The sequence below is a fragment of the Daucus carota genome, chromosome 9, assembly GCF_001625215.2.
Source record: "Daucus carota subsp. sativus chromosome 9, DH1 v3.0, whole genome shotgun sequence".
Taxonomy (NCBI): domain Eukaryota; kingdom Viridiplantae; phylum Streptophyta; class Magnoliopsida; order Apiales; family Apiaceae; genus Daucus; species Daucus carota.
Genome location: NC_030389.2, coordinates 44,843,920 through 44,866,724, shown reverse-complemented (window position 1 = coordinate 44,866,724; position 22,805 = coordinate 44,843,920). Strand labels below are relative to the sequence as shown.

General features: G+C 34.0%; 3 protein-coding genes across 12 annotated transcripts; 2 read left to right on the top strand and 1 right to left on the bottom strand.

The window, feature by feature from the left end:
* Positions 1 to 1,382: 1,382 nt before the first annotated feature.
* On the top strand, positions 1,383 to 5,183 carry LOC108200489 (uncharacterized). 3 transcript variants are annotated; one of them, XR_010287599.1, is made up of 11 exons: positions 1,413 to 1,703; positions 1,811 to 1,890; positions 2,727 to 2,829; positions 3,082 to 3,179; positions 3,283 to 3,413; positions 3,525 to 3,633; positions 3,792 to 3,983; positions 4,094 to 4,230; positions 4,361 to 4,421; positions 4,532 to 4,628; positions 4,746 to 4,880. XR_010287599.1 is itself a non-coding variant. In XM_017368662.2 (9 exons), exons 1-9 carry the CDS (start codon positions 1,535 to 1,537, stop codon positions 5,032 to 5,034), a joined length of 1,308 nt encoding a protein of 435 aa, XP_017224151.1. In that variant the 5' UTR covers positions 1,383 to 1,534; the 3' UTR covers positions 5,035 to 5,183. The 3 variants fall into 3 exon arrangements, 1 of the variants encoding a protein (XP_017224151.1); XR_010287598.1 differs by having other exon boundaries at positions 4,361 to 4,628; XM_017368662.2 differs by lacking the exons at positions 4,361 to 4,421; positions 4,532 to 4,628 and having other exon boundaries at positions 1,383 to 1,703; positions 4,746 to 5,183.
* A 631-nt stretch (positions 5,184 to 5,814) lies between these two features.
* LOC108202537 (uncharacterized) lies at positions 5,815 to 11,978 on the top strand. Of its 5 annotated transcripts, none has more exons than XM_064084526.1 (20): positions 5,818 to 5,984; positions 6,877 to 6,914; positions 7,029 to 7,051; positions 7,419 to 7,439; positions 7,540 to 7,646; positions 7,743 to 7,794; positions 7,881 to 7,965; positions 8,758 to 8,848; positions 9,263 to 9,301; positions 9,401 to 9,474; positions 9,562 to 9,624; positions 9,800 to 9,855; positions 9,938 to 10,011; positions 10,168 to 10,260; positions 10,348 to 10,449; positions 10,559 to 10,639; positions 10,724 to 10,815; positions 10,954 to 10,969; positions 11,254 to 11,364; positions 11,457 to 11,978. In XM_064084526.1, exons 1-20 carry the CDS (start codon positions 5,868 to 5,870, stop codon positions 11,556 to 11,558), a joined length of 1,437 nt encoding a protein of 478 aa, XP_063940596.1. In that variant the 5' UTR covers positions 5,818 to 5,867; the 3' UTR covers positions 11,559 to 11,978. The 5 variants fall into 5 exon arrangements, with proteins under 5 accessions (XP_063940598.1, XP_063940596.1, XP_063940597.1 ...); XM_064084527.1 differs by having other exon boundaries at positions 5,819 to 5,984; positions 9,401 to 9,468; XM_017370983.2 differs by lacking the exon at positions 7,419 to 7,439 and having other exon boundaries at positions 5,819 to 5,984.
* Positions 11,979 to 12,037: 59 nt separating this feature from the next.
* On the bottom strand, positions 12,038 to 22,442 carry LOC108202536 (ubiquitin-like-specific protease 1D). Of its 4 annotated transcripts, none has more exons than XM_017370982.2 (14): positions 21,777 to 22,442; positions 20,590 to 20,641; positions 19,026 to 19,111; positions 18,641 to 18,894; positions 17,718 to 17,766; positions 17,323 to 17,402; positions 17,169 to 17,201; positions 16,967 to 17,062; positions 16,052 to 16,154; positions 15,610 to 15,707; positions 15,016 to 15,138; positions 14,013 to 14,127; positions 12,626 to 12,762; positions 12,038 to 12,466 (listed from the first exon to the last, which is right to left on the bottom strand). In XM_017370982.2, the coding sequence occupies exons 1-14, from the start codon at positions 22,128 to 22,130 to the stop codon at positions 12,424 to 12,426; spliced, it is 1,623 nt and encodes a 540-aa protein (XP_017226471.1). In that variant the 5' UTR covers positions 22,131 to 22,442; the 3' UTR covers positions 12,038 to 12,423. The 4 variants fall into 4 exon arrangements, with proteins under 4 accessions (XP_017226471.1, XP_017226468.1, XP_017226469.1 ...); XM_017370979.2 differs by having other exon boundaries at positions 12,655 to 12,762; XM_017370980.2 differs by having other exon boundaries at positions 12,655 to 12,762; positions 17,323 to 17,399.
* Between the last annotated feature and the right edge of the window lie 363 nt (positions 22,443 to 22,805).

The following is a 22,805-nucleotide window of genomic DNA, read 5'->3' as shown; positions in this document are numbered from 1 at the left end:
TTATCATGCAATTTTAGGTTTAGGGTTTAGGGTTTAGGTGCTTTGACTTTCTGCTTAAAATTATTTTTTTTAAATTTTTTTTTTTTTGAATTAAAATATGTGATATATATTTTAATTCAAAAAATAATAAAAAATTTAAGTGTGTGTTCAAAGCACCTAGAATTGTGTGCAAAAAATCTTAGTAACTTATAATAAGAAACAGAGAGAGTAGTTTAGTGTAATTCATTTGTGAATTATCTGGGCTTTATAAGAGCATCTTCAATGATGTTGACTAAAAGTGGTTAAATGAATTGGACATGTAAGACATTACGTAAAATTTGCTCCTCGAGGTTGGCTATATTTATAAACAAGGAGAATACCTCTATAAAGTTGATGTTTTTTTTATATAATCTCGATATTTTTTTTTAACGTAAGAACCCGCAGCCGCTCGAGGTTGGCTATATTTATTTATTTTTATTTTTTTTTTGATAATGAGAATGAATCTCAACGAATACGATTCGGCAATTCACCGTGATAATTCTTTCATTCAAGAAAGCTTATCATCTAACCGTCGGACATGCAAGATGACCGGGGAAATTTAGACAATAAAACTTTAATATCCGAAAAGAAAAACCAGTCTTCTTCCAAGCATCCTGAAAATATAAACAAAAGAAAGCAGAGGAATATAAGTCGATATATATAACAGATTATATATATTATAGAAAAATAAAAGATAATATATCCAATAATTAAGCCAACAAGGTGGCACAAAATTGTAGCCAACAAGGTGGCACATAATTGTCTATTACAAGCCAAAAATATGCCATCAATCATGGCCCTCTCCAAGGTTGGCTATATCGAGATTATATAAAAAAACATCAACTTTATTTTTTTTTAACGAGTAACCCTGGGAGTCGAACCTGTGACCAAGAGGATACTTATCCCCTCTTTAACCAACTGAACCAACCCTTGCGGACGATATTTCTTATTTATGGTATGTATTATGATTTTTAGCTGATGGTTTCACATGATTAGAAATGCTCTAAGATAATAGATTTTGTACTATTATTAAATATAATTTATATTTCTTGATATCCATTCATAATTCTCTAGGTTTTGAAAGAATATGTTTAAAATCCAAAGGATTACACATCAACTCTGTGATATTTTAACTCAAATTACTAAGCTCTACATAATATCAAAATTACTTCTAATAAATTAAAATTCCTAAATATAATAAATTCATTAAAATTTGGATTTAATACACCCTTGAGAAATGTCATGGAATCCTCCTCATGTAAACCTCAAAAAATATTTAAAATTTTTGGAAATACCTCATCGTTTAATGTCATGACACTGAAAAATATAGTATATAATATTCTTTTTAATAAACCCTGATCTCGTAATATAAACGTGCACAAGCATGCCAGAAAACCAATTTCCTAAACCAAAGCCTTATGTTTATCTATCTATCTGCAGCAGCCAGAGAGACTGTGAGAGAGAGAGAGCGCGCGAGAGAGAGAGAGATTGACACAAGAGAGAGCGCGCGAGAGAGATGGTACTTATAAGAATCAACTACAATCTTCTCCGTATGGCGTCCATTTCAATTCATCAATCACCTATTCACTTATTCTCCAATTCGACACACTTTCTTCACCGCCTTTCAATCTCTTCATCCTCAGCCGCCACGTGTCTCTCCGCTTCTTCATCCTCTTTCTCAACCGGTAATTACTTAAATTAATTATCACTCAATTATATATCTCTCTTATTTATTTAAGTTTTTGTAAATGTAATTGCAATTTAACACTGTTATGATGTTAATTTCACGCAGTTTGCTCGCCGGATAAGAGGATTAGTCGTTATGAGAATACGAAGGCGGTGCTCAAGGGGATGACGTATACTGAATTCGAAGTATGTTGAACTGTGATTTATAAATATATGTCAGTTTTTCGATGAAAATTGGATAAGGAATTTGATGTCACTGATTGTAGCTGTATGCTTTTGTTTGTGATCAATTCGACAGTCAATTATAAATTTACGAGGGTGTGAAATTTGTTATAGGTCTTATTGAGCTATTGTTTTTATATATAGTTTGTTCGGATACGTGATGAGTTAGTTTATGACCTAAGCATTTGATAGGTGTTTTACTTAAACTAACTTGTAAAATTTACGAGGATGTTGGGGATTTATTTCTAGGCCGTACTGAGTTATGGTTTTGTTGTCATTGTTGGCCTTACAATACGGGCATTAACTTTTGTGGAATTAGCTGAGAAATGATATATACGAGTTAATCCTTGGACAGGTGTGTTTTGGTGCTCCTTTGTTTAGGATAAGAATTTTGAGTCTGTAAAATCTTGTAAGTGGCCTTTATTCTTGCTGCTTACGATGTAATTTCTTGTACAGACGTGAGTAAAATCACATAGATATAGGCCTGTTCAGGCTTTAATACTGTATGTAATTAAAATGATAATTAAATGCTTTTGCTTTGCAATTAAAACTGGCATGATAAATTTGTGAGGATATCTGCGTTTATTTGTATGTGCTACTGAGTTATTGTTTCGTTCTCGATTTCCCTTATTTTTGTGGTATTCAGTTTAGTGGATTTGTTGAGAAATGACGTATACGATCTAATCATTTTATTGGTATATTTTTTTTAAAAAAAATGCTACTCATTAACTTTCGGTCTCAATTTCTATTTGTGGCCTCTGTTTCTCTTCTTGCTTCTTACGATGGAACTGCATTTACAGAAGTGGGTAAGTTCACATGGATATAGGCCTGGCCAGGCTTTGATGCTATGGAAGTGCCTTTATGGTGACAATATATGGGCACATTCTGTTGAGGACCTCGAAGGTTATCTTCATGTACCTTTTAGATTTTAATTACCCCTTTGTCATAGTAGCAAAATATCTGATTGGGACATTGGGCTTCTTAAATTATTGCTCTTTTTTTGGGAAAAAGAGAAGTTAAGTTTCCGTATTTATGCTCTGAGAAAACGTAAAGTTTCCATATACTCTGCATTTAGTTCATAGAATATGCAGGTTTCGCACCTGGACTTTAAAATCACTTTCTTCAATACCGTGGTATCTGTATGTGAACATGCAGGATTAAACAAAGATTTCAAGAAAATGCTGAGTAAGCAAGCTGAATTTACGGTCTTGAAAATGAAAGATATTCTTACAGCAACTGATGGAACCAGGAAGGTAGAAGTATCTTTCTTTGGTGGCCATTTTTGTTGCCTTTTCTTGTGTCTTGCTATCTATTTGAGAATTTTCTCATTAATTTTATGCTCGCAGGAGGTTACAGATTCTTTTCACATTGGAAGATGGACTGGTCATTGAAACCGTAGTAATACCTAATGAGAAGGGTAGAACGACTGTATGTGTCTCAAGTCAAGTGGGTTGTGCAATGAATTGCCAGTTCTGCTTCACTGGCAGGTAACTTTCATTCGCCTTATATCATCTCATTTCGTGTAGCAGTATAAGAACATGCAGTTGCTGTAAAAGATGACTTCCTTCTGACTCCTGAGTAATCAATCTGTTTACCAGGATGGGACTAAAAAGAAATTTAAGTGCAGCTGAGATAGTAGAACAGGCCGTGTTTGCACGTCGCCTGCTTACAAGTGAAGTTGGGTCCATAGCGAATGTTGTATTTATGGTATGTGCTGTACTATGAGATACTTAGTTATTAACTTGTATGATGCTAAACACTTCTATACTAACTTATTTACCTTCCTCATGTTAAACGCAACAGCCTACTTTCATGTGAAATACAGCAGCCTTGGCTAATTTTTTTGGTGATTATGTACTTTGTAGGGTATGGGAGAACCTCTTCAAAACATCGATAATGTCATTAAAGCTGTAGACATAATGGTGCATGATCAAGGCCTTCATATTAGTCCTCGCAAGATTACTGTATCGACCAGTGGACTTGTACCCCAGCTGAAACGTTTCCTTCGAGAATCAAATTGTGCCTTGGCGGTCAGCTTAAATGCTACTACTGACGTGGTAATTCCTCTAATTGGTAATCAGTAATTGTAATGTCTGGTTCATGCATTAATACATGTCTTTGCCTATATGTAGAGCTGATTAAGCTGCCTTTGTCCAAAATTATGTAGGCCAGGAACTGGATTATGCCAATTAACCGCAAGTATAACTTGAGTTTGCTTCTTGAGACCCTGAGAGAGGAACTCAAATCAAAACACAAGTACAAGGTTCTTTTTGAGTATGTATTACTTGCAGGAGTTAATGACAGGTTAGCCTAAGCCTTTATTTCCATATAATACCACACTGTCTGACGTATATGTTGGTCATGGGATGTTTTAATTATATAATTAGCTATGTACTATGTTGGTAATCTTTGCTTTTGTGGTCATTATACTCAGCATTCAACTCAATAATATTGAGCGTATTAATGTCCCAGAGCTCATGCCTGCATTACAATAAGTGTGCTATCCCTTTTTTCTTTTTTCTTTTTTTGTGCAACTGCTATCCTTGATTTTGCCATCATTCCATTAAAAAACTCTAATAAGCAAGTTCTTTATTGATTATTGTAGATGTTTATCCCTAGATTTTGAAGTTGGTTTCCACCACTTGGCTAACGAGGTTTACTGCTGAAGTTGGATTGAGAATTATGTAGCTAATTATATTCAGGCATGTAGGATAAATATTTAGAATTAAATTGAATGCTACCAGCTTTGTAGAATGCTTATCCCTGCATTTGAAACTTTAAAATGGTCTCAGAGTTCTAGTATTTTTATCTGTTTGCAGCATAGAGGACGCGAAAAGGCTTATTGATCTTGTCCAGGGAATACCTTGCAAGATCAACCTTATTACTTTTAACCCTCACTCTGGGTCTAAGTTTAAGCCTACAAGTGACGAGAAGATGATAGAGTTTAGAAACATATTAGCTGAGGGGGGCTGCGTTGTTCTGTTGCGACCAAGTAGAGGTGATGATCAGATGGCTGCCTGCGGTCAGCTTGGCAATCCAGGGGAAATTCAGGCTCCTTTGCTACGAGTTCCAGCACAGTTCCAAGCTGCATTAGAAGCAGCACTATAACTCCCTTCCCCTTGCTGATGGCATTGAGATCGTATTTTTGGTAGCACTGTTACTCAATGTTTTCAATTTGTATCTCCTTTCCATGTTTAGTTCTTACAAACAGAGTTCAAGCATATTTATATTATGATTAATACAAGTAATTTTAATTCCGAGAATCACAAAAAAAAAAAAAAAAACAATACAAGTTATAACAACATGTTTCACATTGCCTCATGGCACTGTTTACTTTGATGCTAATAATTATGTTTACTTTTGACTTTTGAAGTTGTCAGATCATTCCGGAACAATTATCCTTTTTGCACTTTGATTTGTTTTCTCAATTATATTAGCACAGCACAAGCAGAGGTTTCATACAGCTTTACTCACCTCGACACCTGCTACGTTTCTTCTCGTCTCATGGTCTGAAGTAGTTACTATTATTCACAAAATACAGTACATTTCCACTCAATTTAATGATAAACTTTTATTCAACAAAAAGATTCAAATTACTTTATTAAAAAATATTATTAATATGCTTACAAAATTACTAACAAAAATTATAATTTTACACACTTGTATAAGTGAAACTCTCGATCTCCAAAGAATCAGAACATTGGAATGACAAAGATATCACTACCGGTTTCTACATTCTTACTTTCTCTATACCAATGAGTAATTTGCACGTTCAAAATAATGATTAAATATAATTTAACTAAAAACTGAAAAGAAAAAAGAAAACATATCCTCCTTTTTTGGCGGTAGCAAATTTTACATATATGGCACCACCACAGCTACACTGCTACAAACTTTATATAAACTTACTCATCTCTCTCTCTCTCTCTCTCTCACTCTCAATGGAAAGTATATACAACACAGAGTTTCCTAGCTACATGTACGCCTCATCCATGGTCAACCGAAGAGTATCCAAGCAAGTTCATGACAACGTTCACGGAAACATTTATCTAGATCCTGTAGCTCTCTCTCTCTCTCTCTCTCTCTCTCTCTCTCTCTCTCTCTCTCTCTCTCTCCCTCTCTCTCCCTCTCTCTTTACATTTTTATGTTTCCTGTGAAATTTACTTGTTCTAACTGTTTCGAGGTTCGCAATTAACAAATCATTACTGCTCTCTCTCTCCCTCTCCTCCCTCTCTCTACGTTTTCATGTTTGCTGTGAAATTAACTTTTTCTAACTGTTTCGAGGTTCGCAACTAACAAATCATTACTATTTGCCTATTCTCTTTGTTGTCTAACTTCTCGTTTTTGTTTGACAATGCATTAGAACAAACTCAGAGTAAAGTTTATTTGCTACAGTTACATGTTTCGCCGTAAATTAGATATAAATTAGATCATGATTTGAGAACGAGAATTTCGTTCTCGTAGTTGCTCTATTACTTAAAAAGTGCACAGATCTAGATGCTAATCATTTTTGCTCACACTAATTAAACTATTGCAATGTATTATGACTTCTAATTAGTTAGTTAACTAAACTATTAGTGTTGATGATTAATTAGTAGTTAGTTAACTAAACTATTACTTTAATTGATTAGACGTGGATACAGTATGCGCTGTCAGCTGCTTTACTTTGCGAGTTGTTATAAGTCCACATATGTCGATTTTTTAGTTTCATATATTAAGTTTTTGTGATTACAAGTTTATAACCTATGGCTATAAATTCAACCACGAGTTATATAGTTTGTTCTTATGTGTTATGCACTTATGCTCATGTTCAAGAATACTATTTATTGATTTGTTTTTATTATGTTCAATTATTGACGGCACAGTTCATTGTTAATATTTTTATAAGAGTTGCGAGAAATAAAATTGGAGAACAGAGTCGTGATTTTGTTTTTCTTCTATGCATTGCAGCCTGCTTTGAAGTTCATCGACACTGAACAGTTTCAAAGGCAAGTTCATTTTTGGTAAATTTCATTTCTATATTTGCAAGGATTACTTGCTGAGTTTGTAGTATTTTCACTTGCTCTAATGTTAATACTGGTGTGGTTTTCTGGATACTGCAGACTTCGTGACCTGAAGCAACTAGGTAATATAAATTCATGTTTGTTCATTTATGTTAGTCAAGTTATATAATTATATATTCTATCACTTAAGTCGTTTTGTTACTTCTTGTAGTCTATTTTGCATAGTTTATTTTTTTTATAGGGCAACTAAGCTAAGATAAATATATTATGTATTATTCATCTGTTTTGTGATGTTTGGGGCATTTTGTTGATAGTATTCTCAAAGGTCATTTCTTAGAAATGTCTCAGGACAGTACCTAATATGCATATAAGAAAAAACTTGGAAGTGTTTTTCTTTTTCTGGGACAGAGTCCCACATCAGTAGTTCTTATATGCAGTGAGAAACTAATATTTCTTTCTCAACTTGTGGAGTGCTGGTGTTTGCTTTAGGATCAATGTTTGTTCGATCCAGTACTTCGCCAGTCATCATCTTTGTCTATTTGGTGCGACTTTCCTATTTCGTTGTTAAAGCCTTTAAAGTTGACACATCTTCATGTTGCTTCTGTTACAGGCCTAACATACCTGGTTTATCCAGGGGCAGTGCACACTAGATTTGAGCATTCAATAGGGGTGTATTGGCTGGCTGGTGAAACCATCAACAGGATCAATATTGACCAAGTAAGCACAACGTCCTAGCTTAAAAATCAATTTCATTCATGACATCATATGACTATCTAAGGTATAACGATCTATATGTGCACGTCCCTTTTGCAGGGCTTTGAACTTGAAATTGACCATTTTGATATACAGACTGTAAAACTTGCTGGTACTTTCTCTTTTTGCTTGATGTACGTTGTTCCATTACGTTGCCTGAAGTCCTTCTAATTGTACTCTGATCACTTGAACACCTAGGGCTGCTACATGATGTGGGCCACGGACCCTTCAGCCACCTATTTGAGAAAGATTTTCTCCCCCAGGTCCTTCACAGCAACAAATGGTAATCTTCAGCCTTCAATGCGCTACACTATTATAAAATCGAATATCAAACAGATATAGCTGTTTTGTTTGGACTTTAGGTGCTCTAAGTTCTACGTGGTGACCAATGTAGCAATGCTAGGAAAACATAACTAGTCCCAAACCACTTGTATTTTGATTATCATTACATCATCTGATGGACAGGTAAATTTTAAGTTCATTGTTCAGTAGAATAAATGTTTTATTTTATTGAGTGCTATGATTAGTGTAAACTATTGCAACTTTTACAATATGTTATAGACTTATAGCTTATAGGATTTATACTAGCATCATCTGGTTGGTACAGTTTCAAAACCTGTTCCGGGTGGAACTTGTAACTGTAATATGCAAGCGAATGATATTGCTTTAAGCTGATCGCGGTAAGTTCTATATATATTTTTTTTTTCTTTTTTTTCCTGTTTTATGCAACCATACGGATGCACTCAATATCTAAAAATACAACTTATCGCGATAGTAATATGTATGTGTATATATGCACCTGTCTAGACTTTAACCAATTTTGAATAAGCAGCCCTCAGATTAATTGCTCGGAACTTATGGCTTCCCTCCGGCTCAATTTACTTGTCACTGTGGGAGCTTTTAAGTTATCTCATATATGTTGAGCTGGGAGCTTTGATAAAAATCTGGAGTACTGTTTAAAGATAAATAGTTTTTCCTTTCCATATGTAGGCTCAAGTTTTTCTTGTTATTTTTTGTTCAGCCTTCAGTTTGAAATTTGTTTTCTGAAAACTACCATCCTGACATGTATTTGCAGGTCTCATGAGGAAATGTCTTTAAAGATGATTGACTATATTGTGGATGAGCACAACATCGAAATTGAATCTGATGTAGTGAGGAGAGTGAAGGTCAACTTTCTTAAGTCTGATTAATATCCTCTTTCCTAAAGTACTCTTGATGTAGATGCCCCTTTTTTTATATCACTCGGATTGATATATCTCGGAATGTACATGGGTAATGTTCCTGGGGGAACCTCATCTCGTGACAAAAACTTAATTTGAAATGATTAATTTTAGCATTCTTATAGAATCTAATGAGTGGCATTGACATATTTGCTTCTATTTTTTTTTAAAGTCTTCTGGTCCTTGAAGAATTTAAAGTTATAACTCTCCTCAAAGGGGAAGCAGTATATGTCAATGGAACTCTAACACGGGGTATAAACTTTTTCAAAAACTCGGAAATTTAACATTATTTACCAAACAATTAGCTGTTCCATTATATGTTTCTTCCATGCTAAGAGAACTTCCATTCGTGCTTCCCAGGAGATGATTGTTGCAAGTTCTGAGGATAAATCATCTAAAGTAAGTGCGGAACTTCAAATATCCTGAAAAACATAAGTTGCAGTCCTTCCATGTATATTGGTGTCAATTCTTGTTTAATCATGAATTTTTTCTGTGCAGAGTTTGACAGAGAAAAGATTCTTATATGACATTGTTGCTAATGGTCGAAATGGAATAGACGTTGACAAGTATAAGTATTTTTAAACTCTCATCTTAAGTCACAATTTACCAGATGTACCAACGTGCACTGATTGGCTTTTGAATGAATCTACTTCTTACAGATTCGATTACATTGTTCGAGACTCCCGAGCTTGTGGCTTGACCTGCAGTTTCCGATTTGACAGGTTTGTGAAGTTTTACAGGATCCTAAAAGTGTTCATCTAAAACCAGTCAATGTTTAGATGTATATAGTCATTTATAAGTAATTTCAAAAATCAGTAATTCTTTATTATTAATCTCTTCTACATTTTGTTAGAACTGCTAACTTATTTAAAATATGTTCAATCATGCTACTTGCAGACCCTTGGACACTATGAGGGTCATAGGTGATGAGATATGTTATCGCGCCAAGGAATGTTAGTCCACTTACATTTAATTTTTCTATAGATGTCTTTAGCGACAATGTTCTTGACATTATGTTGTTTGTTATATGTTCAGATCTTACAATACACAAGCTATTCTCCTCCCGAGCTGACTTGCACAGAACAGTCTATTCGCATGCGAAAGTGAAGGTGTGAACTTTATACATTCCCCAGTTTAAAATTTTAAATGGTAAATTGTTGGTTCCCAGAGCATGCATGTTCTGGCCACTGCGCATGTTTTTGGTCCAATGCTATCATAATAATATACACCATATTAGATCTTATTAGTTTTGTCTTCCCTTCCAGGCAATAGACTTCATGTTAGTTGATGCCCTTGTGAAAGCAAATAATCACCTTGACATCAAGTCCTGTATTGATGACCCAGCTGAATACTGGAAGGTAGTAGATTTCTTTGAGTCATTTCTAAGGATTTGGTTTTTATCTTACACAGCCCTTACACAGTTTAATAATACGAAAAAATTATAGTTAGATGATTCAATTGTGAAATTCATTGAGACTTCAAAAAGTGAAGAGCTCAAGGAGTCCAGAGATCTAATAAGGCGTATCCGAAGAAGAGATCTATACCTGGTAAATAAGATGCTAATTAGATGATCAGAAAATCAGACTTGTTAAGGTTATGTGCTAGATGTGGCCAACAGTAATTCAGAATTCTAATCATGTATTCATGTTGTCACAGTTCTGCAATGAATTTACTGTCCCAAAGGATCAACTGGAATACTTTAAAGATATTACCCCGCAAGATATTATCTGTTCACAGGTTTGTCTGTTCCTTTCAATATTATTGTTGCCATCATCTTCTTATGATTTTTTTTCTGGATATGACTGAGTTATTTCTGGATAGAAATCTGGCGTTGTTTCACTAAAGGAAGAAGATATTGTGGTGAGCAATATAAAAATTGACATGACACGTGGGAGGAAAAATCCTCTAGAAAGGTGCAGTTTAGAGTGCAGAATAAAAAATTATGATGAATTTTTTTCTCCACACACACAAATTTCATCTTTAATCTACTTCTGGATTTGCACTTGTATTTAACAGTTTTATTTCCTCTTTGCATATCATTTCCGCTGCAGTATCAATTTTTTCAAGGTAATTATTTCCAGTGTTGCTTTAGAACTTATCCAGTCTTTCCTCCAACTATTTCTCAATTTAGTTTAGGAGATACAGTGCAACACCTGCACATTTACATAGAAGAAGCTGCCAACAAGAACTCTTTTCATTGTTTATTGTGGAAAACACATGTTTATAAGACCTGTTAGAATTGTCTAGTTACTACAAAGCAGAATGTAAATAAAATTTTTGCTCTCTTGCCAGCACTCGTCATATCTTTCCTAATCGATACAATATTGTAATAACCACCTCATTGGTATCAGGACTATGAGAGTGACGAAAAATTCCCTATACCAGATGAAAAGATCAGTCTTCTGCTGCCGGAGTGTTATCAAGATAAGATAGTTAGGGTGTACTCCAAGAAGCCGGAACTGGTTTGATTTAACACCCTTCTGCTTTCCAGCCTAGTTATGTGTTTCTACTTTTTGTTATTCACTTGCAATAATTTGAAGAAAAAACATTATAGGTTGAAGTGGTTTCTGATGCTTTTGAGAACTTTCAAGTGAAGAACTACGGAATGAAAACTCAAGTACACGGCACTCCTCAAAAGAAGAGGCAGAGGAAGTAACTGAGCTGTGCACGCACGCATACATAATTAGTTCCGTAAATGGATTTCTGAATCTGTTTGGTTTCATGAATCGGTTTGGCATGCACGAATACATGATAAGCTTCGGAAATAGCGATCGCACAAATATATAGCATTATAGCTTCTGCCGGTCAGTGATCCTAGTAAAGCATAAAGCAACAGGGCAAGAAGGATCAATATCTGCTTACAGTAAAACTCTTTGATATGCTGTTGATATGTATTGGGGTTTAGAAGAAAATTTTAATATATTATGTCACATTACAAAAGGAACCACTGCCTTAAGGAAATACACCATTAACTAGACTTGAAATTATTTTCTTGCAGACTGGTTTCGAAATTTTTTCGTAAACCAGAAAAGTATCTAGTGAAATATATTTCAGAACATATTTGCTTATTCTTTGAGATTTTATGTGAATCTTGTGTTCTATAACACCCAAGTACAGCAACAAAATATCGAGCAATTGTCCACTGGAATGATCTCTGGTATATTATTAAAAAAAAAAAAATCCATAATCTCAGAAGACAAGAGAATCCTCTTTTAGCTTTATCTACATTCAACAAAAAGGACCAGCTTGCAACAGAGCTACTACTGTGATTGATGTACAAATAGTCTCAAAATATATTCCGCATCTAATCCTCATTTGCAATCACAACTGAGTTGCATTTGCGATGTCCATATGAGAACTATACAGAAAAATCAGACACCAAATGCCAACTCTTGGAAGAACTTTAAGAGTATCTGATGCTCAGCGCCTGTAGCTGGAGTTAGTAGTTAATGAGTCGATCTATACTTCTATCACCCTGCTTTCTCTGAACATATTCTTAAGTAAAGCCCGAATTTCTGGTCTCAGGTCAGATGCTTCTTTAGGACTAAACCACTGCTTGCCAAACTGAACAGAAAACACACAAGATACATTATATTATATTCCACCAATAACCCCAACCATACATGAATTTAGGTTAAATAAAAGCAATCCCGTGCCTGATTAACCATTCTCACCAACTTGATATAAAAAATAAACCCAATTATACAAAGGAAAAAAGAATACTTGTAGTAGTAACCAAATATAATGCGCACCCTTGCTATATCTTTCTTTTTTAGCCTTTGAGGAGCATCTTCAATGAAACGTTGAATAAAGAACAGAACGAAGAGACCACAATCGTAATCATTCTTTTGCTGCGGAACCTGGTGGTTTAAAATTCAACATACTAGTTAACAGCAAAAAAGTAAGTAAACATAGGAATGGGAAACAAAAACAAGATAGAGCTAATTACTACAAGCTAATATTCTTTGGAGTTACAGCCAATCCTGTGAAGTTTGAAATAAATGTCTCCATAATCACTTTTCATTGTTATCATTTAAAACTTGAAACAAAATCTCCATTAATCTTCATGTTATCAGCAACATTTACTTCTTTCCATGTTCTTTTCAAGAATCTACTTTACTTTGTGCTTCCAACATTGGAGGAAGCAATACACCCTCTGGTATATTTCAATTATGAACTGAACCCCTAGGAGATGTGTATATTAAGGATAGGTTGGGTAGGGGGGGTAAGAGATCCTAAAAACCATGTGGAAAGATCTAGAATGCGGGGGTTGGTTTTAAAGGTTTATTAGAGGGGGTTGGGGCGGAATATCAACACCATGATTTGGGGTTGGGTTGCAATTTCGGGCTCAGATCGGGTTTGCTTACCAGGTCCTGTTTTTGAGTCTACCTGAGCCTGAAACAAATTAAAAAAATTAACCTAAACCCAACCTGTTATGTACCCGATCAACCCGAAAGTGACCCATTCCGAATTTATTAAAAATTATTTTTTTAATTATATAAATTTATATTTAGTGATTATATATTAAAAATATAAAATGGTAATTTAGTGAGATGTAATGTGAATTAATATATTTAGATAATATATATAGAGATCATAAAGGGTTCGTGGAGTCTAGGTCAACTCAACCCAAAACACAAAAACCCCAACCCTAGTTCGTACTTTTTCAAGTCGAGTTTCAGGTCATGCTGGATTTTGTCACCCCTATTTGGGGTATTGAAAGGGTCAATACAGATCCCATACTACGCTGATCATCCACCTTCACTTGATTCGTTTATAAACCTATTATTGGTGCATTCAATTTTTATAGGCATCTATTGCCCCTGCCATGCCGCCGGACTTTCTTGTTTTGCAAAGGAGTAGCTCAAGTCAACATGAGTTAAACATCACATCAAAAATTTCCCCATGGCAATCCCTTTTCTTGGGAGACATACAATCAGCTTAAATAGGAAATCCAAAATCAGTAACATAACTATATACTTCAACAAATAAACTCCATATAATAACAGCTAGCTAGTCAATAAAGAAAGTATATTTCTCGTACTCCATAACAGAAAACAATGACAAATATCTTTAAACTTTAGACTTGAAGGCTCAAGAAAGAACTAACCATGATTACTTTTTCCTCAATTCTCTGGGGGAGAATATTCCAGATTCTGTCTGCTATAGGATTATTCGAAGACGTTTCTTTTTCTTTCAAGTAGGCCCACTCTTTCTTCAGAAATCTGGAAGCACATTTACAGTTTTTGTGAGACTGAAAACGCTTACTGATCTAGAAAATTACAGTGAGAAAATGTACTGGTATAGTTTTAAAACTATCTTAATGCTAGAAAATAATCTTCCAACGCAACTATTATAATTTTGGATTTTTGGTTTGTTTTCTGCTTAGATATGCTAAACAAAATACTTCCACACAAAAAAAAACGCAAAGCTCTCTTCCTTTGCTTTATATTAACTACTGAAAGATATATAATACATTTTCAGGTAATATGTCATGTAATCTACCTCCTCCGTATGACCAAACCGCTTTACAGTTTTTATAACTAAACACCAAAGCTGAATGGCACCATAGCATAAGATGTAGAAATCAAGAGAATAAAGCAAATTTGATGATCTATTTAGGATATCAATCATGTAATACAGCTGACTGCCCATCTTGAAAAATCACTTGTTAAAGTTAAAAGACAAAAATAGGTTACGAATTTTAAGTTGTCTATTCTACACTATAATAAACTGAGAACTATGGAGAAACATTAATAACCATACAGATTATACACAAAACTACAACATATGACCTCGAGGATACATTTACAGAAGTACAAGTGTACAACTAGTCAACTACGACTAACTTGTGGTATAAAGACACTATTATACTATTTTCTATACGAAAATAGCCTTGGTTACCTTTTGGAAGCAACTTTATCGGTCAGATATGGCCACCATATGTGATAAGTATGCATTTGATAATCATTTTTTAGCAACTCAAACACCTAAAGCTAAGTTCATGATCGAGACCAAATCTTATGCTTTGTCTGGCAACAAATTTGCTCAAAAGCTTTTTGATATAAAAAATATTCTTACTGGAAATCCAATTAATTATAAATTTTCCGTACCTTTTAATATTTTCAAAGATTGAAGTACTAATGTGAAACCCAAGTGAATCCAGGTGAAGTAAAATTGGACCACATTCATCTTCCTTGTCTGGGATGCATATGATTACCAAGCTCCAGTGGTGACTGCATACAAAAAAAAGGTGAGTAAATGCGCACTTGATAATTTTTACACTGGACTAAAGTGAATACCATACAGTATACATGTTTCAGTATTTAGACAAGAGTATGAATCAACTTATGATTAAAAGATAATTGTTTTTTCAGCAACTTGCAGATAGAATTATTAATTCACTACTGTAATGATTCATTATGTATTCTGTCCAAACTTAAATATAATCTGATAGACTTTGTTTCTAATCAGTACAATGGTACCTATTGGAATATCAATAAAAAAATCGATCAACCTCCATATACGCAAAGGTCTATACTTTACTTAGTCAGGTCGAATTAATTTTGATCACAATGCGTAATTCTGACCAGTGGTATTCATCATATAATTCCTTTCATTAAGTTCAGCCTCAATGCTAGTTTAGCCCTATATGCCTATGATAATATCAAATTCCACAAGTTCTTCGTGAAGATGCAAAGACTTACTTCTCATGAATTGGCAGGAATATGTAAGCCTTCTCAAATAAATTAATGCCTTTCCACCACCTTCGGAACTTCGCATACATTTCTTCCATGTCATATTTCTACATTTCATTAAGGAAGAAAATAAATTCATGATAAAAATGGGAAAGAAAGCAAAGACTGCAATGAAAATACACTAACATCATGGAAAATTAAAAATCCAAAAGTTTTAAGTGTTTCAGCACACACCAACAGTTTTAAGGAATGAAAAGTCTGCACTGACAAAGTTTAAAAATAATGAATATACACTAACATCATTGCAAAATCAAAAATTCGAAAGTTTTTCAGAACTTGATTAGTGTTTCAGCACACACTAACAATTTTAAGGAATGAAAAGTCTGCACTGACAAAGTTTGAAAATAACTAATTCAAGAGAAACACCATATAAACAGGTAAAAGGAGATACCGTGGTTTGTACAGCTACTTTCAGCTTTTCATAGAAATATGTGGTGAAAAAATGATATCTGCCTCTGTCATCATCGGTTGTAAATTTTGCTCGTTGCAGATATCTAACTCCCCACAAAAAAACAATGACAAGGAAGTTTTAAATAAAGAGAGTTAAACACATGAAAGCTCAAATACATCATAAAAAAATCAGCTTAGACTTAAAAATCTGGTGAGAAAATTGGTATGTGTAGTCTCAGGATTCCTGTAATTCAACAAAATTCAGATTTAAGCATCTAATTTTGATTTTACATGCACCTACTGCTCTTAAATAAAAAAACTCGCATGTCTAAGGAACTAGCAGGCATCAATGATACAAAAATTAACTTTCTTAGATTTATACACTCCTACATTTTAAGCTGCCGACTGGACATCTAATGGATTGTAAGCAAAGATTTAACTGAGCAAATTTTTTCATCAGTAATTTAAATCCAAAAATTTACATCAGCGATACCAATTGTAATCATATATAGGTTTAAATCACTTTGCTTGACGCATCACAGAAAATAAATTTCTTTCACCACCAATCACATGACATTGTAGATTAACCATAAGAGAGAAAAATTTAAATATGAAGAAACTCAGAGATAAAAAATAAATGTAACTATAAAAATAACACATAAATGCTAAAGTTCCAAACTCCACTCAACTTTTTACAGCACTGCTGCTGACCAATGATGTTGGATTTAATCACTATTCCCTCATCATATTTTGAAATGAAATCCTGATAAACGTTTTCTGGGGGAAAGTTACAAATTATTATTCCTTGATACATACAACTCTAAGACCCATACAAATATAAGACATCCCATAAGCTCAAATTGCATTACTATGGATTGAACACTGATAAATCAACTGATCAGCCAACAAGATTTACCTGATATAGAAGTTCATAATGGTTGATGTCAAATAGGTTTCTGGAGCAAGACATTCCATGTCTGTATAACAAATCTCAACTGAATCTGGATGATCCCTGTGTCGGAATACAAGTAACAGAAAAACAAGCACTGTTCAATCTCTAATATTATAATCTAACTATGCAAGGAGTATGCCTATTCTTTAAAAAAATTCTGGAATACCTTGATGGATAGTAAATGGTGGTTCCTTTCATGCTGAAAAGACAAATAGATTAGTAATATTTGCAAAATACCAAAGGCAAGATGCTGCACAAAAGAACTTCGATATACCATTTTTTTTATTAAAAATACTAAAACCTAATGAAGTTTGTTTTACCCTTCATCTACTTTTTCTTCTTCATCTATTTTATCCACATGTTGGGATTCCTCATCCAGTAGAACAACTGTATGTACCTGCTGAGACAATTTTATGATGACACATAATCTCAATGGAGGTGCACCAAAAGCAAGTTATAAGAATTATTTACAGTTAACTTGAACCATATCCTACCTATTTCCAACTATTTTTTTCATTAATATGCATCATTATACATAATGTACCATATTTTACAAAAAAAAATTAAAAAAAAATTGAAACCTTTGGGAAGACATACACAAGAAATAGAAATTTAAAGAAAATTATTAGCTTCTTTATATACATATACCAAGTTTCGGAAAATATTTCTGTGAACCAGGCGATAACAGTATATGATGCTGAACAGATTGACTTACATTCGTAGGCCTGGAATTATTGGAAGGGTAGACCTTTGAAGAATTTCTCCTAAGGAGAAAAATAACTAGTCAGATACGCTGAACTGCAAAGGTTTAAATAAGACTAGCTCATAGCTAGGTATAAAGGCAAAAATTGAAATCCTGATGCCAGTACTTTCGATGAAAACTACTTAGAAAAAACAGTTTATCACATAATCAACATCTTATAATGAATAAAACATTTCCCATTAGCGCTAGCTATCATTTATAACTAAAAGTTAAAAGTTCCTATATCCTAACATTATGCCCTAAAGGATTCTTCCCCACCCTTTTAAAAAGAGGTCTGCGGGTTTTTGTTTCTAGAGACAAATGTGTGTGTAAGTATTTAAATGACCCAAAAACATTATCCCTCTGTCCCTTCCATTTCTTAACGGTTTTTTTTCCATTGCTTGACACGCATTTCAAGACGTACATAAGATATAGTTCCATAAATTATTTTTGAAATTTTCTTTTTCTGAATAAAAGTTTGAACACTAAATTTTTATTCACAAGAAAAAAATAATTTATAAAACTAGATGTATATGAGCCTTAAAATGCCTGCCGAACCCTCTATCCGAAACGATAACAATCTAAAGGGACTGAGGGAATAGTTACCAGTCCAAGTGAAAAGATATTTACTGTAAACAATTATACCAATGGCTGAAACTCGGTATAAAGAAGAGAGAAAAAATGCTCTTAAAAGACTAATTTGATGGAACAACATCAACCAGAAAACAGTTGAGAAAGGAAAAGAAGAAAACATGATGGCTAATTTAATTCCAACTTGTATGATTCTCAGTCATAGATGGAACCATGAAAAATCATTTATTCCGCATCAGAAAAACTAAGTTCACACACATTCGGGGTGATATATTATAAGGTAAAAACTAAAAACTAAAGCAAACCTTGACAAACAACGAGATGGATTTTCCTCCATATCCGAAGAACTGGAAGAAGTGTGTACAGCCACATTAGAAGTATATTTCTTTTTACCGTCACCAGAGAAAAGTCCAGGGCTTTGAAAACAGTTTTTTCTTGATCTCAATATGCTCTGCTTTTCCTTTGGTGAAACTTGACCATTTGGTCTAGTTTTCAATCGATCACAGCGGCCTAAAGCCTTTAGTTGGTTTTGGAATGCACCAGCTGCCCTATTTGCTTGCTAGGGAAGTATAAATTTTTCTTATTAGAAAAATGGAACTTAAATTTCCAAATTATGGTGAAATCAAGTTAACACAGAAAATACATTGTTTTAATCAGCAAATAATATATGAGTCAAGTTGTGATCAATACATCTTTTTCGAACTTTTGACAAAAAAGGACGCCAAATTCAGACTGGCCTGATGGAGGAGCGACTTGCTTGACGCCAATTGATGGAGCTACATAACATAATTAGGTGTTACCTACGTTTCATAACATAAACTGTCGGATAATTTAAGAGAAATGATCAAAATAAATCCATATATGCAGATAATCAGAGACACAAACAAATCCATTGCCTATCACGGATAAACAAGAAACTAATCTTAACAAGTATCTAGACTTCTAGTAGTAAATATCGCCATCTATCTAAATTCTAATTCTTCAATATTCCTGATTTAAAGACAACTATATAGATAATATTATATAGTAATTTATAACTCATTTGACTATTTCCTGTTCTGCACCCGCTGCACAGTGTTATCGAAAGTGTTATGCACGCCAAGGCGCAAAACTCCCCGGAGCCTAGGCACAATGCGCAATGAGTTATATAACAACTCAATGTATTAATAGTTAATAATTTATATAGTTCTTGAATCTTCAGTGCATTATGATTTTAATCGAAATCCTTAACTCTTCAAAACTAATTTTATTACTTTTGTACTATGGGGTATTTTAATTCTTGGTAAACAAATCCGGTTAACATCAATCAGAACCTTAATATCGTCTTCACCTATGTATTATGCTAGTTTTTGGATAAACAAGTTGACAACTCAGCTAATAACTTCATCGTCATTAATTTGGAATATCATTCCCTGCATATTACACACACACACACACACACACAATTCTTATTCATATTAAATAACAATTAAAGAACACCTCATTCAATTACCTATACCATATAAAATTCGTAATATATTTAAGCTAAAGTATTGTTTTATTACTTTTAAAAACCAGATAAGTGAGAATTGGAAATATAATATACATACAGCAATAGCCATATAAATACTCTTGTGTGCAATAAGCTTATGGAAAATAAGTTATAACGCATGATGAATAAATACTTGACCAGGCAAAAGCCACTTCCCTGACCTTTCCAAGAAAAATGCTTTGGAAGAAACAATATTCATCAAATACTTTTGTGTGCGTAGCATGGGCTAATAAGCATGTAGGGAATAATATGTGAGGGAACAGTCATGGATCAAAATTAGTAGCTTTGGGACAACCAATATTGCATAATAAAAATGGATTGGGCAAATTTAACTTGAGAAGCGGGTTTGAAAAGATTTAATAAATTTTTAAAACATTTCATAACTGAGAAATGTGTTGTTAATATTTTGTTCATATAAATGTTAGATTACTTTTAGTTATATTACTTTACGCAACCCTTTTAAGGCAAATCATCCGTATATGTATTATCAAATTAGCTCCTCAGATGATTGACAACTATAAGCACAGGCCAAAAAACCACATGAAAGAAGATATAGAGGAAACAATGTTTGATTATCTATATCATATGATAAATGCAATGGCAAAAACAAAACTACCACAAAGGGTGTCATCAATTTCATAGCTTCAACAATATCAACATGCTGATCCTAACAATAATTTAGTGCTACAAAACAACATTCAATATAGGTTGACACTTACTTACCTTTTACACTTGAATTTTGGGAATGTGATAGCGTATCACTTCTGTTATTATCCTGCGCAAAGAACAAATTAATTAATTAGTTCAATCATATATCAAAGAGTCCGGTAGCAATAAAAAAAAGAATCCAAAAGTTAAGTTGCTTTATTATTAGCATCATCTCCTCTACACATCGACCAAATTGCAAACATGATTTCAGATGACCCAACAACATTTTCAGCCATAAATCTATAAAGCTATCTACCTCTCATTATACCAACAACTCCCACCTGATTGATATACACTACCATTAAAAACTTTGATGCACTTGTGTAACTTATCAAACATCTATAAAGCATAAGCCAAACAATAACATTTCCCCTGAAAACAAAAGATCACTAGAATCGACTCTCTTAAGACAATAACTTTACAACAGGTTTTTAGTTTCGGAAAACCCTTTCCAAGATGACTACGAGAAATTAACACGCCAGTTAGAGATACATCCATTTAGCATCAAATAAAGCTTTAAATTATCCTCCTAATATGCAGTTACACCAAAAAGCAAACTCTAACATTCAAAACACGCTCTAAATCAGTCCAATCCATAGCAATATATACCAAATATAGAGGGTGTTTGGTTTAGCACATTTGGAAAAAGTAAGCACTTATTCTTGATAAGAGAACGAGAGAAATAGGCACTTTTCTTGAAAATAAATGCTTAATATCCAAAAGAACGGGGAAAATGACTATATCTATTATAGCATTAACATTGGACTTGCTTTTACAGACCTGACCAATAACTGTACAATAAGTGTTTTATTTTCAGGGAAAACCTTAATTCCAACTCAAAATGAGACATTAGAAAACATAAATACAATGGTCTGTCGCGATGTTAGTCAAGCAGGCACTTAATTGGCCAGGGTTTTCTTTGGCTAATGAGACCCCAATTGGAAAATCCATTTAAATAAGCACCAACAATCAAATCTACTACTATACAATCATAGCAAAACACAAACTCTGCAATACTCGCCCAAATTCAGTCCAATCGCATAACTTACACACACATTTATACACATTTAACACAAAAAAACACTATTATATGTAACCAAAAATCGCACACATACATTTCAGCAAAATGTAAACTAATCAGTCCGATTACAGAAACATAAACACAAAAAACACGAGTATACGTGATCGAAAAGCTCAACAACCTTGAAAAGCTCAACAACCTTGACGATCTTCCGTGGATTCCTCTCACGCCGCTCCTTCTCCATTTCGAGTTTCTTAATCACATCCTTTATCTTCTGTCCTTTATCAGGCAACTTGCTCCCAGTTGACGCATACGTATTCTTCTGTTTCTCAATCGATTTCACTAGTTGACTATCACTCATCAATTCGACGGCCAACCGGTCGCTCTCGCCGGAATCGGATTCCGCCAAATCAGCGCCGGTTTTCGTCACCACTAGCGCCGGAGGATCGCCGTCGTCGTCCTTGCTGTCTAATAGCTTGCTCCAGCCTCGACTGTCTAGCGATAGCTTAATCTTTTTACTTCTCTCCTCCTCCATGCATAAGTTAGAGAAGGAGACAAGAGCGATAGAGAGAGAGAGAGAGAGAGCGAGAGAGAGAGAGAGATGAGCGGGAGAGAGCGAGAGAGAGATGAGAGGGAGAGAGAGAGAGAGAGATGAGAGGGAGAGAGAGAGAGAGAGATGAGGGGGAGAGAGAGAGAGTGGAGTGCAGTGATCAGTAACGGAGGAGAGAATTGGGGGATTGTATGTATGTATAATGTGTGTGTATATACAAAGAAGGGTTTTGTGAAAGCACAGGCCTCTCTGAATGAATGAATTGTCAGCTTGCAGGAGTAATAAACTAGTAATGGTTTTTTTCTATATATGACACGTCTTTTGCTCTGTAGTGCCACTTTATACAGAAAAATGAGGGGTATTTTGGTCATGCAAATATATATACTTAATGCTGGTTTTGACTGTACTGCAGGGCGGTAAATATGCAAGTAAAAGTGAATTTTCATACAAATAAGTACTTATTTCAGAAAAAAATATTACATTTATATAATACTATATGTTTAATATATGTATACCATCCCTTAATAATTTACTTTCAGAAAAGTACATATTATAAGTTAAGTGACTTAATTCCGAAAAATAAAATAAGTCAAATCGTATCATTCTTCAACGAAAGCGGAAAAAGGATTGCAGTAATGAGCCTGAATATGATAGAACCAG